The sequence below is a fragment of the Harpia harpyja genome, chromosome 4 (genome assembly GCF_026419915.1).
Source record: "Harpia harpyja isolate bHarHar1 chromosome 4, bHarHar1 primary haplotype, whole genome shotgun sequence".
NCBI classification, from domain to species: Eukaryota; Metazoa; Chordata; class Aves; order Accipitriformes; family Accipitridae; genus Harpia; species Harpia harpyja.
Genome location: NC_068943.1, coordinates 16,434,951 through 16,449,188, shown reverse-complemented (window position 1 = coordinate 16,449,188; position 14,238 = coordinate 16,434,951). Strand labels below are relative to the sequence as shown.

Sequence of the window (14,238 nt, the reverse complement as noted above, 5' to 3'; positions counted from 1 at the left end):
GAAGCATTACTGATATTAAAATAAAATTTCAAAGTTGGTAAATGTAAGGCTGTGTAAAGAACAAATAGTTTTTTAAGCATTCACTTTCCTGTGAATGGTATATCCATCCTTTAGTTTATCTTAATATTCAAAGGGTTTTCATTATTCTTTATGCTTTAAGATATTTTTGAATAGTTTTTATAGATAAAATCTGATTATTCAAATTAAAACAACCCATAACATTGAAGAAGTAGAGACAGTGAGAGAGTTTTATTGACCTTCAACAAGAAATGCATCTAGATAAGCACTGACTCTAAGAAAAAAACTTTTAGCTAATTTTTGGCTCCTTAAAATTCCTGAGTTTTATGGAATGTCTCAGCCTAGAGACACTGGCACTAACCAACCATGCAGCTAGACATTATAATTTTATTGCTAGCGAATGTAGTGAAAGGTCTTTTTTTTTTTTCTTTTTAATTCACAGCTGCATCGTATTTCTCTACTTAAGAGCTTTATTTCTGGTACAATTTTCAAGAAACTTGATTGATTTCAGTGGATTTATTCTGGAGTTCTGTACATATAAATGCATCCAGAATTTGTTTGTACTTTTAAAATCCATTCACCGTGAACAGTTAAAGGTTCCCAAAACTTTACTGAATTGTATTTTTGCAAAGCAAGCAATTAGGTTCAACACTGTCAGAGTATGTAAAGAAGATTGCTATGTAGTGTTTCTTTTGTCTGACATGAAGAGGTATAGCAGTTCTGTGGCACTCACTCATATTCATGTCTCTGGGAAATACAGACAAATTTGTCCCCAAAACAGTGTGGCCAAAGTCCATTCTTCTGCACAAGTGCTTTATCAAAAACATTATTAGAAAGGGTGACCAAATAGGATATCATCCGAGGTAGCAAATACCCTGTCTTACACTTCGTTTTTCCAACACTAGCATTTATTAATGCCACAAGTGTACTAATTGTTTCCTGGGGGATGCTGGGTGCCAGCAAGCTGCAGCAGTGATAACTGTGATATCTAAGCTACCTGGAAGATACACTGACAACATATGTATCTGTAGGATTGTGAATATTGTGCCTTGGTATTCAGTTTAATAGCTGAATCACTTTGTTTAAGAATGTCTCTGAAGGGATCTCTTGTTCATTACTGGATATGATTCTTCTTTATATTAGTATGCTGCTTGTTTTCATGATTGATTATAACCAAACAGTAAATTTTTGGCCAACTTATGCTAATACCATCAGCTACCACTTGCATTGCACAGTTTGTAATACAACTCTTAGGAATTTGAGCCAATCTTTGCTGTTACATGCAATCTGCTGTGCCATGGATCAACAAGAGGCTCAAATGAGGGACTTTAACAGCAACCCTATAACTATTTGCTCCTTCCCTGTGCAGAACCCTTGCTGATTCATTGACTGTTGTTCATGCTGGAACTGTTTTGATATTTATGGTCTGATATGGACTCCTGTTTTTCAATGAATTTTCATTATCTTTTTCTTCTCTGCACTTTATTCTTAAAAAGCCCTGCCAAAATATGTGCTATTTTTTTTTTCTTGACTGCCTACTTAACATGGCCTTTATTTTTCCCCAAGCAAATGAATAGTGAAGAGAAGGCTAATATCTCAGTATTTAATAGCCCTGTTGATGTTTAAGGCATAATAATTAAAAAACACCAAATCCAAATAGAACTGGACTGGGAACATGTATATAAAATGCCTGTATTAAGGAAGAAGATACTTAATAGACTGGTGTTAAGGCTTTCACTTTATGCAAAAATAAATTTCCTTTTGAGTGTGCTTTGGAATCTTACATCTCATTAGGACAGCAAGAATAATGTGGATTTGTAATGTCTGGCTACACAATAATTCTGATTCACACTCATTTTTTAGATGTTGACACTGGTTGTGATCGGTGGTACAAACCCCAACTCACAGGTAATTGCTATTGGTATCCCTTAGGGATTAACGCTGGTGCAAATACTGTTTAACACCTTTATTAACTATCTGATGATGGGATGGAGAGTACTCTCAGCCATCTCTCAGATGATATGAAATTGGTTGGGGGAGTGGTTGATACCCTGATGGGCAGAGCTGCTGTTCAGAGGTACCTCAGCAGGCTGGAGCAGTGGGCTGACAGGAACCTCATATAGTTCAGTAAGGGTGAATGCAAAGACCTGCACCACATGCAGCAGTACGGGCTGGCACTGGCTGGCTAAGAAAAGGTGAGGTTGTGCTGGACAACAAACTGGACATGAATCAGACATGTGCCCTTGCGGTGAAAGAGGCCAGCCACATCCCGGGCTGTATTAACAAGTGATGATTCCCCTTTATTCAGCACATGCGAGCGTCCACATTTGAAGTATTTTATCCATTCTTGGGCTCCCCAGCACAAGAAAGACACTGACATACTGGAGCAAGTTCTGTGGAGGCCACCAAGCTGGTCAGGGACTGGAGCCTATGAAATAAAAGGAGAGGCTGAGAGAGGATCTGTTCATCCTGCAGAAGGCGAGACCTTAGGGTCAATCCTACTGTCATCTACAACTGACTAATGGAAGAGAATGTTATGCTTCAAAACTCTGCTGTGGCCAAAAAGGAGACCCACCTTATATGTGAAGCCAAGGATTTGTTACTGGTATGATAGACATCTTAGCAGTCTAATAAAAGGTTTATTATTACTCCAGATCTAATGGCTAGAGGAGAAGAAAATACTACTACTTTACAGAAAAAAAGTTTATGTATCAGTAATATAAAACTATGGTAAACATTGTTATGCATAAACTTCCTAGTGTCTACCACTTTCCTTGATGTTTTGCTTGCCCTACCACTGCTCAGGGTCCTAACATTGACAGTTTCCATCTGGATTTTGGGGTAGCTATGGGGAATGATCAGCATCTGAAGTGCTATGCTGAGAGGAGTGTGATGTTAATTCTGATGCTTTCTTCCTCCTCACTTGAATATCCACCAGCTCTCATTTTATGTTTACCAAGAAACTTCTACAACTTGCTCTTTTTTTATTAGTTTACATCTCCACATTACATCTGAATTTACTATGTATAGTGCCTTCTATATATGCTTTGTTCTCTTTGTTACCCTTAAAACTAGTTTTCTGCAGCTCCAGGTCTGCATTTTTAATGTCAACTGTAGTGAACTGCTTATAGGCATTGTGTCTCCACTGCCAAGCCTGTGCCTTTTTTTAATTACCTCTCACCCGTACTTCTCTACATCACATCATAGACTCACAGAATCATAAAATCATTTGGGTTGGAAGGGAAATTTAAAGGTTGTCTAGTCCAATGACCCTGCTTTGGGCAGGGACAGCTTTCACTAGATCAGGTGGCTCAAAGCCCCATCCAGCCTGATCTTGAACACTTCGAATGATGGGGCATCCACAACTTCTCTGGGCAACCTGTTTCAGAGTTTCACCACCATCATCATAAATAATTTCTTCCTTATGTCCAATTTAAACTTACCATCTTTCAGTTTAAAACCGTTGCCCCTTCTCCAGTCGCTACAGGCCCTGGTAAAAAGTCTTTCTCTGTCTTTCCTGTAAACACCCCTTATGTGTTGAAAGGCCACAGTAAGGTGTCCCTGGAGCCTTCTCTTCTCCAGGCTGAACAACCTCAACTCTCTCCTTCATAGGAGAGGTGTTCCAGCCCTCGGATCATTTTCATGTCCCTCCTCTGGACCCCTCTTGCAGGTCCATGTCTTTCTTGTACTGGGAACCCCGAGGCCGGATGCAGTACTCCATGTGGGGTCTCACGAGGGTGCAGTAGAGAGGGAGAATCCCCTCCTTCGACCTGCTGGCCACGCTTCTTTCGATGCAGCCCAGGATACGGTTGGCTTTCTGGGCTGCAAGTGCACATTGCCAGCTCATGTCCAGTTTTTCATCCACCAGTATTCCCAAGTCCTTCTCCACAGTGCTGCTCTCAATCCCTTCATCTCCCAGCCTGTACTGATACTGGGGGTTGCCCCGACCCATGTGCAGGACCATGCACTTGGCCTTGTTGAACTTCATGAGGTTTGCACGGGCCCACCTCTCTCTAACATGTCAAGGTCCCTCTGGGTGGCATCACTTCCCTCTACCAAATCAACTACACCCCTCAGCTTTGCATCATCTGCAGATCTGCTGAGGGTGCACTCAAGCCCACTATCTATGTCATTGATGAAGATATTAAATAGTATTTGTGCCAATTGGACTCTAGAGGGACACCACTCACTAAAGGTTTCCACTTGGACATTGAACCATTGCCTGTAACTGGACACAGCCAGCCAACTAATGCCTTATCCATCTAACGGTTGGTCCATTAAAACCATATCTCTCCAATTTAGAGGTAAGAATGTTGTGGGGGACTACATCAAAGGCATTAGAGAAGTCCAGGTAGATGACATCCACACCTCTTCCCTTGTCCACTGATGCAGTCAGTCCATCACAGAAAGCCATTAGATTAGTCAGGCACGATTTGCCCTTGGTGAAGCTGTGTTGGCTGTGTGTAATTCTTTCCCTGTCTTCCAAGTGTTTCAGCATATCTTCCACAAGGACCTGCTTCATGATATTACTGGGCACAGAGGTGAGGCTGACTGGATGGTAGGTCCCAGGTTCCTACTGTCTAGCCTTTTTAAAAATAGGCATGATGTTTTCCTGTGGGCATTTCACAGGTGTTTCCGTGTTGCTTCCTAATACACCAGCAGCCCCTGGCTCTTCTCCATTGCTCAAAACTCCATCTCCTTCCCCTGCTAAATCAAGTTTAAAGCTCTCCCTATAAGTCTGAAGAGCTTCTTGGTGAAGACCATCTTGCCCTGCTTGGTCAGGTAAATCCCATCAGCTCCCAACAGACCCAGCTTCTCAAAGGTAGATCCATGATCCTAGAAGCCAAAACCTTGAGTAGCGCACCAGCCTCGAAGCCAGGCATTCATCTTTTCAATTAGTCTCCTTCCTAGACCCCGTCCTCCGACTGGGAGGTGTGGTCATCCTTGTGATGGTGTTAACGCTCTTTGGACACAGACCTCTTGCGTTGTGTGGTGTTGCGGACCAGGCTTCCAAAAGCATGCCCTGCCTGCCCATTGAAACTCAAGGGACGTTTTCTTCAAGCTCAGCAGCTAGGCTTTGGACAGCCTCGCCTCATGGTGCTTTTCCCTTTGCCAACGAGGAACAAGTTTCTATCCTATTACTGAATCAAGTCCTATTTTCATGAAGTGACGTCTCAAACAGTATGACATTGGTAGAAAACCTTCAGAAGAAGTCTGCTGTTCTCTGGACATCAGAGGATAGCAGCCAGCAACTCTGTAACTGCTGTAGCTACAAATGTTCACAACTGAAACCGTTGTGGCTTTTTAATAGGGTAACTGAGGTTTAAACTTTTTTTTTAGCAGGCACAGAGCATACTTTTAATTTTCATTCGTCTGCAGAAAGGATCGTTGGTGTAATAAGATGTCATGCTGTTTATTAAGTGTAAATAAATCAACATATATACAGAAAGGATCTTTTCCTCATCATAAACAACGTTAAAATGATGAGCCACTCTGAAAAGAAAGGTAAATAAGGCCCTCATGCACAAACCCTGAAGCTTCAAAGGAGAAAGGTGAAAGAGCTGTACGTCTGTATGCCACAAGACAACCTGTGATTAACCCAAGTTATGGACACTGTCACACCCTAGGTAGTCAGGGCCATTCAGATCAACTACCTTCTAGATCAGCCCTCTTGATGACCTGGATGTTTCTGCTCTTACAAAGCTATGGAATCAACTAGAATAAATACTGAAATTACTGTATTGGCTACAGAATGACTAGAATAAATATGGAAGTGGAACGTATATCCAGGTCTTAATCAGTCCTGCGAGGGGCTTTTTCCTGTCATGGAGGGTGGGTGGGATTCTGGGCACCATTTAACCCGGCTTTTTCAACTCCTCCTTCCCATCAGTCCCTTGGCATGTACTGTGGCTCAAAGCAAAGTGTCACCACTTTATGCTGCAAGAGCAAGGCAACATCACGGTCAGGACCCCAACACAAGTCCAGACCTTCTTGTCACTCCACAGCTGAGCACAGGGCCAATGGGAAGGTAGAGGAGATCAAAAGCATAGCAAGATAATAGAAATATTGACCGGTGGCCTTCTGTGATGGGCAAAAAAATAGTGCTTTTGTTTCCCAGATCAGAAGAAGTAGTAACATACTCAGTTCTTTCCTTGTCAAGACCTTTTCTTGGATGCAGGTGTCTTCTCAGGTTTCCTATGAGAAAAAACAAAGCTCCTGGGAGACAGAAAAGGCTTATACAAGTGCAACCCTCACATGAGCTTTTTGTCTTCTTGGAAAGTTAAATATCAGAGAGAGAGAGGTGAAACACAGAGAAGAAGAGAGGAAGAAAAAGGGAAGGGAAAGGAAGGGAAGGGACTCATGCAAATACTGAGACTGGCCAGATATACATTTGACACTTTATTTCCATAAAGAAATACTAAGAAATTTCAGAAAGAAGGGCATGTGAAGAAATGCTAAGAACTGCAGACAGTCCATACAATGTATTCCAGCAAAGGCAAGGGGAACAGGCACATATCGGTCATTCAGTCCTATTGCAAACAAATCGCTCTGTCAGTACTTAGACTTGAGGCAGCTTTGTTTGCACATGGCTGGGATGCCGGCTATCATTTCCTAATGGCATTTAAATAATCCTTTATTTATTGGGTGTTTTGGTTGCAATATACATTGGGACATTCATGCGATGGAAAAGAGAATGGGGCACAACTTTGTATTGCAATGTGTTAGCAGAGACTCTAAGTCCGTATAAAGTACTAACAAATAGACATCTGCGTGTACAATAGCACCATCGACTCCCACATCCACAGGGTTGTGTGGCGGGAGTGCGTTTAGCATCCTTGGTTTTCCTTCCACCCTTGTGCGGAGTAAGCTCCAGAGACGGCAGGTACACCTTCTGCCTGCCCATACTGGCCCTGCAGAGCAGCAGCATCTGGAGCACGCATTGTGGTTAGGAACTCCAGACGAAATGCTGATCTGCAGTTCTCAGCTACAGAGGCAGGTAAATGAATGGCAGGGAGATGGTAAGAAAGACCAGAGTCAGGTCTCGAGATCTGATGTTTCTCCCTTTTGAGTGCATAGGGATTTTTTATTTTCCAAAGAGGATTTAGGCTTTTTTTTTCTCTAAAATGCCTCAGTTTTGCCATGGTGCAGAGCTCCTAGCAGTTGGGAGTTTAATTACTTTGCGCAGCGATTGCTGAGGGTATCAAGTGAGCCTTTGCCTGTGAAGAAAAGATGGCATCACCTCTGAAACATGTCAGGTGCCAGCTAGGAGAGTTGCACCTGAATTTCCATGCTCTGCTGACACCTGCACAATCATTGCAAGATCTGCAGATCAGCTGTGCAATTTCTTTCCCCTGTTGTGCCTGGCACTTGTATTTTTCCTTCTGAAAGGAGCGTGACCCCATTAGGCATCATACAGGGCTCAAGTATCAAAATGAGAGGCTGTTTAAGTATTTGGAACCTTTGGAAAAGCTGCTTTCAAAACTCCAGCTATGACTGACAGAAAGGGGTGTGTTTGCATCAGTCCAGAGAGAGGTGATCTGCCAGAGAAGAAGTAAGAAAGGAATGTTCCACGTAGCTGATCTGGAGTTGTTAACCTAATGGAATCTGCAAGCTAGTCATGTCTGAGCAAGAATTATAAGAAAGGGTATTCTGCTGTGTGCTGCATACAAGTACTTGCACTGACCAAAGAGCAGCAATGGGTGCTCCCTTCGTGTATCGAGCAAGTTGGTTCAGCATCTCTCTGCCAAGAATGAGTAGCTGCAAATAAAAATGCGGTGGAGTAATTCAATGCTCCTTTCTGCTGCCTGTCTGCCTTTTCTTTTAGAAATTATTTTCTCTTTACTGCCTGACCTTAACAGCTGTATAAGAGATGTAGCTGTATTCTGATAGCAGGTCAATACTTTTCTGGAGTTTATTTGAATTTTTTAAAGGTGCAGTGGTTTGTTCCTGCACCGAAAAGGCAACGCAGCTCTGCTGGTATTATCCACCTTCTTGACACCCACTCAGAAATGTCAAGTAAGATATGTGACAAGCTACCATTCTCCTTTTGCATTCATAATTATCTTTCTGTCATTTCTTTCCTAATCCATAGACTCTCAGTATACTTTCTTTTCCATTTTGCACACTGCAGGATGCAGATGGCAAGGTAGGGGGATATGACTTCTGTCATTCTTGCTGCTTTTTTACTAATATAGCTGAAAAGTCACTCTAAGACTAGTCTTGTGAAATAAAATGAAATTACTAGAAGCATGTGCTCAAAGAATGTGAAATGACTGCTTTCTAAATCGCAAAACCACTAAACCAGAACTCCTATCATTGTGTATATATTGGCTTAAGGGGAGGTAAGGAAGATAAGACACTACATTTGCAGGTTATACTATAAAGTGTATCCAAAAAAGTATAAAGTATATCCAAAAATTTGTTTCTATAAGACATAGTAATACAGGACTATTGGAATCCCAGTTTATGGACTTATCAAGAGATGTGAACGACCAGGGAAAATGCCAGTTTTGACCATCAATGGCTATCACCTGGCTACATAGTTCCAGTGTATCTGAAGGCAAATTAGGATCAACTCTTTTTTGTGTTTTTCGTGAAATTCAGCTCTGCACATGGGAACGGTGCTTTATCCCATGGACTGCTACTTTGAAATTGCTTGAGCACATCAGGTTTTGATGCAGTTCAGGGCTGCATAGCCCTGCAGTTCTCACAGGCTTCATATACCAACACTGTAGCAATCCTTGATAGGTATGTTTTTAGCTATGCTATAGCTTAACATGTTTTGACTTAACCTGGAGGGTTTTCTAGTATGGAACATGCTGTCCAGCATGTCCCTCGGGTCCCTCTCGGATGATATGCACCACCCTGTGTAAGATGCTCCATATAACCTGAAGTTCACATGCCAGCTCCCCACCTGGGGAGATGTGCCAGCTGGTGGGCATTTGCTCACGGAGCCGAGGAGCGAGCCAGCAAGGCCTCCTGCAAGGGGTGGGATGGGTCTGCGGGCAGTGCGGGGCCGCTCTGACTTGGTGGTGCGTGAGTGAAATCTGCCAGCCAGAGCAGAAGGGCACGGTGACTCTCTCCTCACCTCCGCCGAGGTGGTGCTGGGGCTGCATCGTGCTTCTCGAAGGCCAGGTAACAGAGCTCATCTGGGGAATCCAAGCAGGAAACGTAGATGGGCACCTACAAGGACAGAGTCAGAAAGCGCTGGTGAAACCATGAAGGCAGGAACAGGCGTGACTTTGTCCCCCGTCCTTTGGGAAGCATGCTGTAAAAAAGGGGTCATTCCTGGCACAGGAGGGAGAACCCTTACTGGCAGCGACTGTGGTGTTGCTTCGGCCCCTTCTCAACACGTGTGATACCCTCAGGGCACGGCAAGTTGACAGAGATGTGCAGTGCCCCTTTGCCAGGCAGTAGGGCTCAAGCAGGGAGCCCCCGAGAAGCTATGACGTGGTCCTTTCCAAAACCTGAGCAGCACCATCCCTCAGTGTCCCATGCTAAAATCACAGGTTTGCAGTCAAAGAATGCTTTTTTTTAAATTGTGGGTTGGTTTTTTTTTTTTCTTCCCTTGCCTCAGTTATCTCAGGCAAAATGGGAGCTTTTTAAGAAGTGCCAATATCTCAGTGTCTATAGCTACTTGGAACAACTGCTGGCTGTGTCTTTGGGATTCAGATGATACCAGTCAGCGCTAGGGTTGCCAGCTGATGTGAACAGAAAGGTGGGACATTGCCTCTTTCTGTAGGTAGCAGGTCAAAGAACTCAGAATTGTGAGTCTTGTGACCTTGCCGGGGTGTCTGCTCAGCCTTGCACAGAGCTTCAACCTGTGCAAAATGAAAACTGCCAATGCTGGAGTGGTATGTTTCTCCTGACATACATGTTCTCCCAAGGGCAGGTGCATGCTTCCTCTCCGGGGCCATCTCTGTGCACCTCGGCAATATTTCCAATACTCAGAGCAGCGTTAAAAGTCGAAAGATGGACAGCAGGGTCGGTCTGTTATGCACCTGGGCTCCTTGTTCTTCTCGCCCTGCCCAGGTTTTTGCAGTTGCCCATTCCTGAGATCTCGGGTTCCAGCTTCTGCCTTTTGTTCCCTGGCTGGCCGTCACTCTCCTCTTCGCAGCTTAGTTTCCTCTTTCTGTTGGAGTGTTCTTCCTTTTCCTGTGAAGAGCCTGGCAACCTTTCCATTCAATAGTATTGTTAGACAGGTAAAGCCATGATAAACATGAATCAATTCTCCTCTTAACCAAAGCTAGCTCATTTTACCTTCTCTCCCCAGACGAGCTCTTCGGGGGTTCGCTTTCTGGAGCGACTGGAGGCACCTGCAATGGAAACGTGGAAGCTAACAGGTGGCAAGGACCTACTTGCCCGATTGCTACCTTAGCTCTGAAAGGCAGATCCCAGGGATGGGTTTGCTCAGCTCAGCTGAGCCACTTCTGGTGGGATCATTGCACAAAGCGTGATGGCCAACCTGCATCAGCCTCGCTCTGCGCTTTTGCAGAGCTGCAGGCTGGTGGATGACCTTGCTTGTCCCGGTGGCAGCAGTCCCACCTCCTGAGGGGGAGGCTTTTGTTGTCACGCTGTTTCTGGACCTGACATACCTCTGCTGTTCCTGCTTCTGCCCCTGGTGCTGGCGACTCCTCAGCCGAAGCACCTGCAAGCCCAGCTGCTGCCTCCTCCTCCTCCTCCTCCTCCTCCTCCTCCTCCTCAAAGAGTTCTCCATGGTGCTCAATGAGGAACTCCACCAGCCGCGTCACCTGCACACAGCAAACCATTGCTTTCCACCTGGGCGGCCGAAGACGGGTCAAACAGCCTTTCCCACTCCTGACCCTTGCTTCTGTGCAGACAGCTGCAGCTGTGGGGCTGCTCTTCCTGGCAGCTCCCCCATGAGTGTTTGCTGAAGAGAGGAGGCAGCCTGGTACCTCTGAACAGCAAAGCTGGGGTGGGTCCGGAAGGCCGTAGCTGGCTGGTAAACACAGCGTACCTTGCCCGTCACCTGCACCAGGGCGTCCGGGGGAGCGTGTGCTCCTCGGGTGGGCTGAGGAGGTTTGGCCCCACGCAGATGGCCAGGTTGCCGGCAGTCATCCTGCTGGTGGCCGCGTTCCTGCTGATGTTTTGCAGCAGGGCCAGCAAGCGCTTGAGCAGGAGGAGGTTGGCCTCGGGCAACTTGCCGGCCACCCTGAGGGAATGGGAACAGGAACGCAACGTTAATCAACTAGACGTTGTCAACACAGGCCTCCTGGGCTGATCTCACCCAAGGCCACCCGAGGGAAGGCTCCCTGGGCACGCCTGGTCTCCAGCAGAGGGACTGCCTTCGCTGAGATACGGCCACCTCCCTCCCTCCCTCCCTCCCTGCCATTCTGGCAAGAGTCCCTTTGTGGAGCAACCCCCAAGAGGTGGCTGGCCACAGAAAAGACGGCTTTGTCAAGGACGCCTTCGTTTGCAGACAAGTCCCACCCTCTGCCATTCTCCGTGGAGCAGGCAGGCTGCTCGCCACACATACTCCTTCAGTCCTGCCAGCTTCTCCTGCCTGCTGGACTTCTGCAGGGCGCTCATCCACTCCTCGTAGAGCTCTGCCTCGAGGAGCTTGGAGGGGATCTTGTGGAGGAAGTCCTGCAACGCCAAGGGCTCTGCGTGAGTCTTGGACCACCACCACTGGGAGCAGAGGCAGCATCCCCGGCACTCCGGCCGAAGAGCAGGCGGCTGGGTTTTGGCTCCTGCTCTCGCAGGTGCCCATCGGCACCGACAGAGCCGGGAGCTGCCGGGCTCCGGGTCAGCAGGGTTCACCTTCAGGACGATGGCCAGCAGATGCGCAGGCTGGCTTTCGAGGCGGACCTCTGCTCCGCTGTCGAGGGCCTCCCTGAGCTCCCGGGAGGCCCGCTCGCTGGCCGCCAGCCGGAAGATCCCCTCCGTGGATGGCCCGTGCTCGTGCAGCAGAGCCAGCAGGTCCTGCAGGGGACAGAGGAGGAGAGCTGCTTGGCTGGAGACGGGCCCTGGGGCAGGTGAACCTTCCTTAGGGGCAGGAGCAAGTGTGGACGGCTCCACAGCTCTCACTGGGGCGGGGCGGGGCGAGGCGGAGGTGTGGCTGGAGGTGGGCGACGTGGGGAGGAGATGGCTTTGTCCCCAAGCCCCACCCGGGGTCCCTCTGCTGGGGGCACCACCTCTCCGGAGGAGCCAGCGGGGTGGGGACCCCTGCCCAGGCTTGCTTACCTGGATGGTCTGGGGCAGCGTGCTGTCCTGGCTGCAGAGATCTGCCAGGGGCCGGCCAAAGAGAGCCCCCCCGCCTCCAGAGCCCGACGGCCCGGGCACCTCTGCAGCGGCCGAGGTCCCTCGCCGCGCAAAGGGCCAGGGCAGGCCCATCCTCCTCCCGCGGGTCCTGCCTGCTGCCAAGGAAAACCAAGCAAAAAACCCTGCGTGGAGAGGTGTCCTTTGGGAACGAGGGGCCCTGGGGGCTCAGCTCTCCCCTGCCGCAGAGCGGTGGGGACAGACGCGCCCTGCGGGAAGGGCAGCAGCAGCCCCAGTGCAGCACGAGTGCCCGCCTGCAAGAGGAGGAGAGAAGGGCCGTCCTGTCCCCATCTTCTCCGAACTCACCAGCCACGTGGCCACGTCCACGTTCTCCTCCAGAGGGGACGGGTGGTGGCCGCTGCTCTGCACCAGCCTGCAAGACACGCGCTGCGCTCGCCGAGCAGCCCCGCTGCAGAAAGGGCCCCCGGCGAGCTGCATCGGCCCCTGGCCGTGTGTGAGAGGTGGGGAGGGCTGCGATTGCACCCCGAGCGATCCTCACCTCTGCCTGGCGCTCGACCAGCCTCTCCAGGCTGCTGGCGTGTAGCGTCGTCGCCTGGGCAAGGGGAGAAGAGCAGAAGGTGAGAAGCGGGGCACCTGATGCTGGGCCGGAGCAGCATCCGGGGGCAGAGCGGAGCCAGGAGGGACACTCACAGCATTGCGGCCGCTCAGCTCCTTCAGCAGGAGCTTGATGGAGGGCAGCTGGGTCACCCGGGCTCCCTCCACTCCTTCTGGCGGCCTGTGCATGGGGAAGGGGCAGAGACAGAGCCGCGTGAGACCCAAGCTGCCTTTTCTCTCTCCTGCCAGCCCGGGGAGCACTCCTGAGGTGCCCCGCAGCAGCCGGGTAGCGCCCGGCAGCAGGGCGGAGAGCAGCGGCAGTGGTGAGGATGGGGCTGGGCAGGTGTTGGCTGGACACGGCTGGGCGAAGCAGCTCCGCCAGCTCTGCCTGCTCAAGAGCGGCCCGCAGCCCTGGGGGCAGGGGAGTGGTGTGTCCGCCTCGTACGGCTACACCTGGAGCATCCCCCCGCGATGCGAGCACGGGCCCCCCGGGCTGCGCCGCCAGGCAGGGCTTACCCAAGGAGCACGCTGACCCAGAGCTCCTTCAGCGCCCAGGAGCTGCAGAAAGAGAGGAGAAACAGCCTGAGCACCTGCTGCTCCCCAGCCTGCGGGCAGAGGCGGGCACTGGCGCGGCCCTGCCCTGTGGGGACGGCCACAGAGGCGGGACGGAGCCCCGTGGGGCAGGACAGAGGTGCTGCCCAGCCCTGCCGGGGACCCGGCACCGAGACTCACCGGAAAGTGACGACGCAGGAGCCGCAGGGCCAGACAAGGACGAGGGACGTGGTGGGCTCGCCTTCCTCCTCGCCAGCGGCACCGCCGGCCGCCCCCTTCCTGCTGCTCAGCACCTGCAGCTGGCCCAGGGCCAGGCAGAGCTGCGGGCGCAGGGCCCTGCCACGTCTGCAGAGCGGAGCGGCAGGGAGTGAGCTGGAGGTGGCCAAGCCCGGTGGCTCCCCTCCGGCGTCCCCCTGCCAGGGGCACGGCCGTGGGCGCCTCCAGTACCAGGGTGCCGGGGGCCTGGGGCTGCTCCTTGGGCGTCCCTGCCCCGGGGCCGGGGCCAGGGCCAGGGCTTGGGAGAAAAAGGCAGCTGGGGCCTGCCGCTCTTACTTGGGCTTGGCGATGACCAAGGCGTCGCTGAAGAGGAGGAGGTCCCTCTTCCTCGTCGCACGGCCCTGGGTCACCCGCACGCGCTGGTGGAGCAGCGGCTCGGTCGACGCGGGGATGGGCTCGCACTGCTGCAGGGGGTCAGGGTCGTCCCTGCAGAGCAGACGGCGCCAGGTGTGAGGAAGGCGGCTGCTGCGGGGCCCGGCTGTGCCGGCGCGTCCCCGAGCCACGGGGGGAGCCTACCTGGACCCGCGGCAGCAGTTCGCTTGGCCCATCCTGCCGAGG

At 50.1% G+C, this 14,238-nt stretch overlaps 1 protein-coding gene across 1 annotated transcript; it reads right to left on the bottom strand.

Moving 5' to 3' along the window:
- Nucleotides 1–9,102: 9,102 nt before the first annotated feature.
- LOC128141065 (T-cell activation Rho GTPase-activating protein-like) lies at nt 9,103–12,455 on the bottom strand. The gene is made up of 5 exons (XM_052785625.1): nt 12,223–12,455; nt 11,800–11,961; nt 11,470–11,625; nt 10,997–11,191; nt 9,103–9,201 (listed from the first exon to the last, which is right to left on the bottom strand). The coding sequence occupies exons 1-5, from the start codon at nt 12,370–12,372 to the stop codon at nt 9,103–9,105; spliced, it is 762 nt and encodes a 253-aa protein (XP_052641585.1). The 5' UTR covers nt 12,373–12,455.
- Between the last annotated feature and the right edge of the window lie 1,783 nt (nt 12,456–14,238).

Excerpts from the sequence above, each read along its gene's own strand:
- LOC128141065 (XM_052785625.1), bottom strand. The coding sequence starts at position 12,372 with ATGGGCCTGCCCTGGCCCTTTGCGCGGCGAGGGACCTCGGCCGCTGCA. Across the intron at positions 11,626-11,799 it reads TGCTGGCCATCGTCCTGAAG|GACTTCCTCCACAAGATCCC; the intron begins GTGAACCCTGCT and ends TTGGCGTTGCAG. Across the intron at positions 11,192-11,469 it reads TCCACGGAGAATGGCAGAGG|GGTGGCCGGCAAGTTGCCCG; the intron begins GTGGGACTTGTC and ends CCATTCCCTCAG.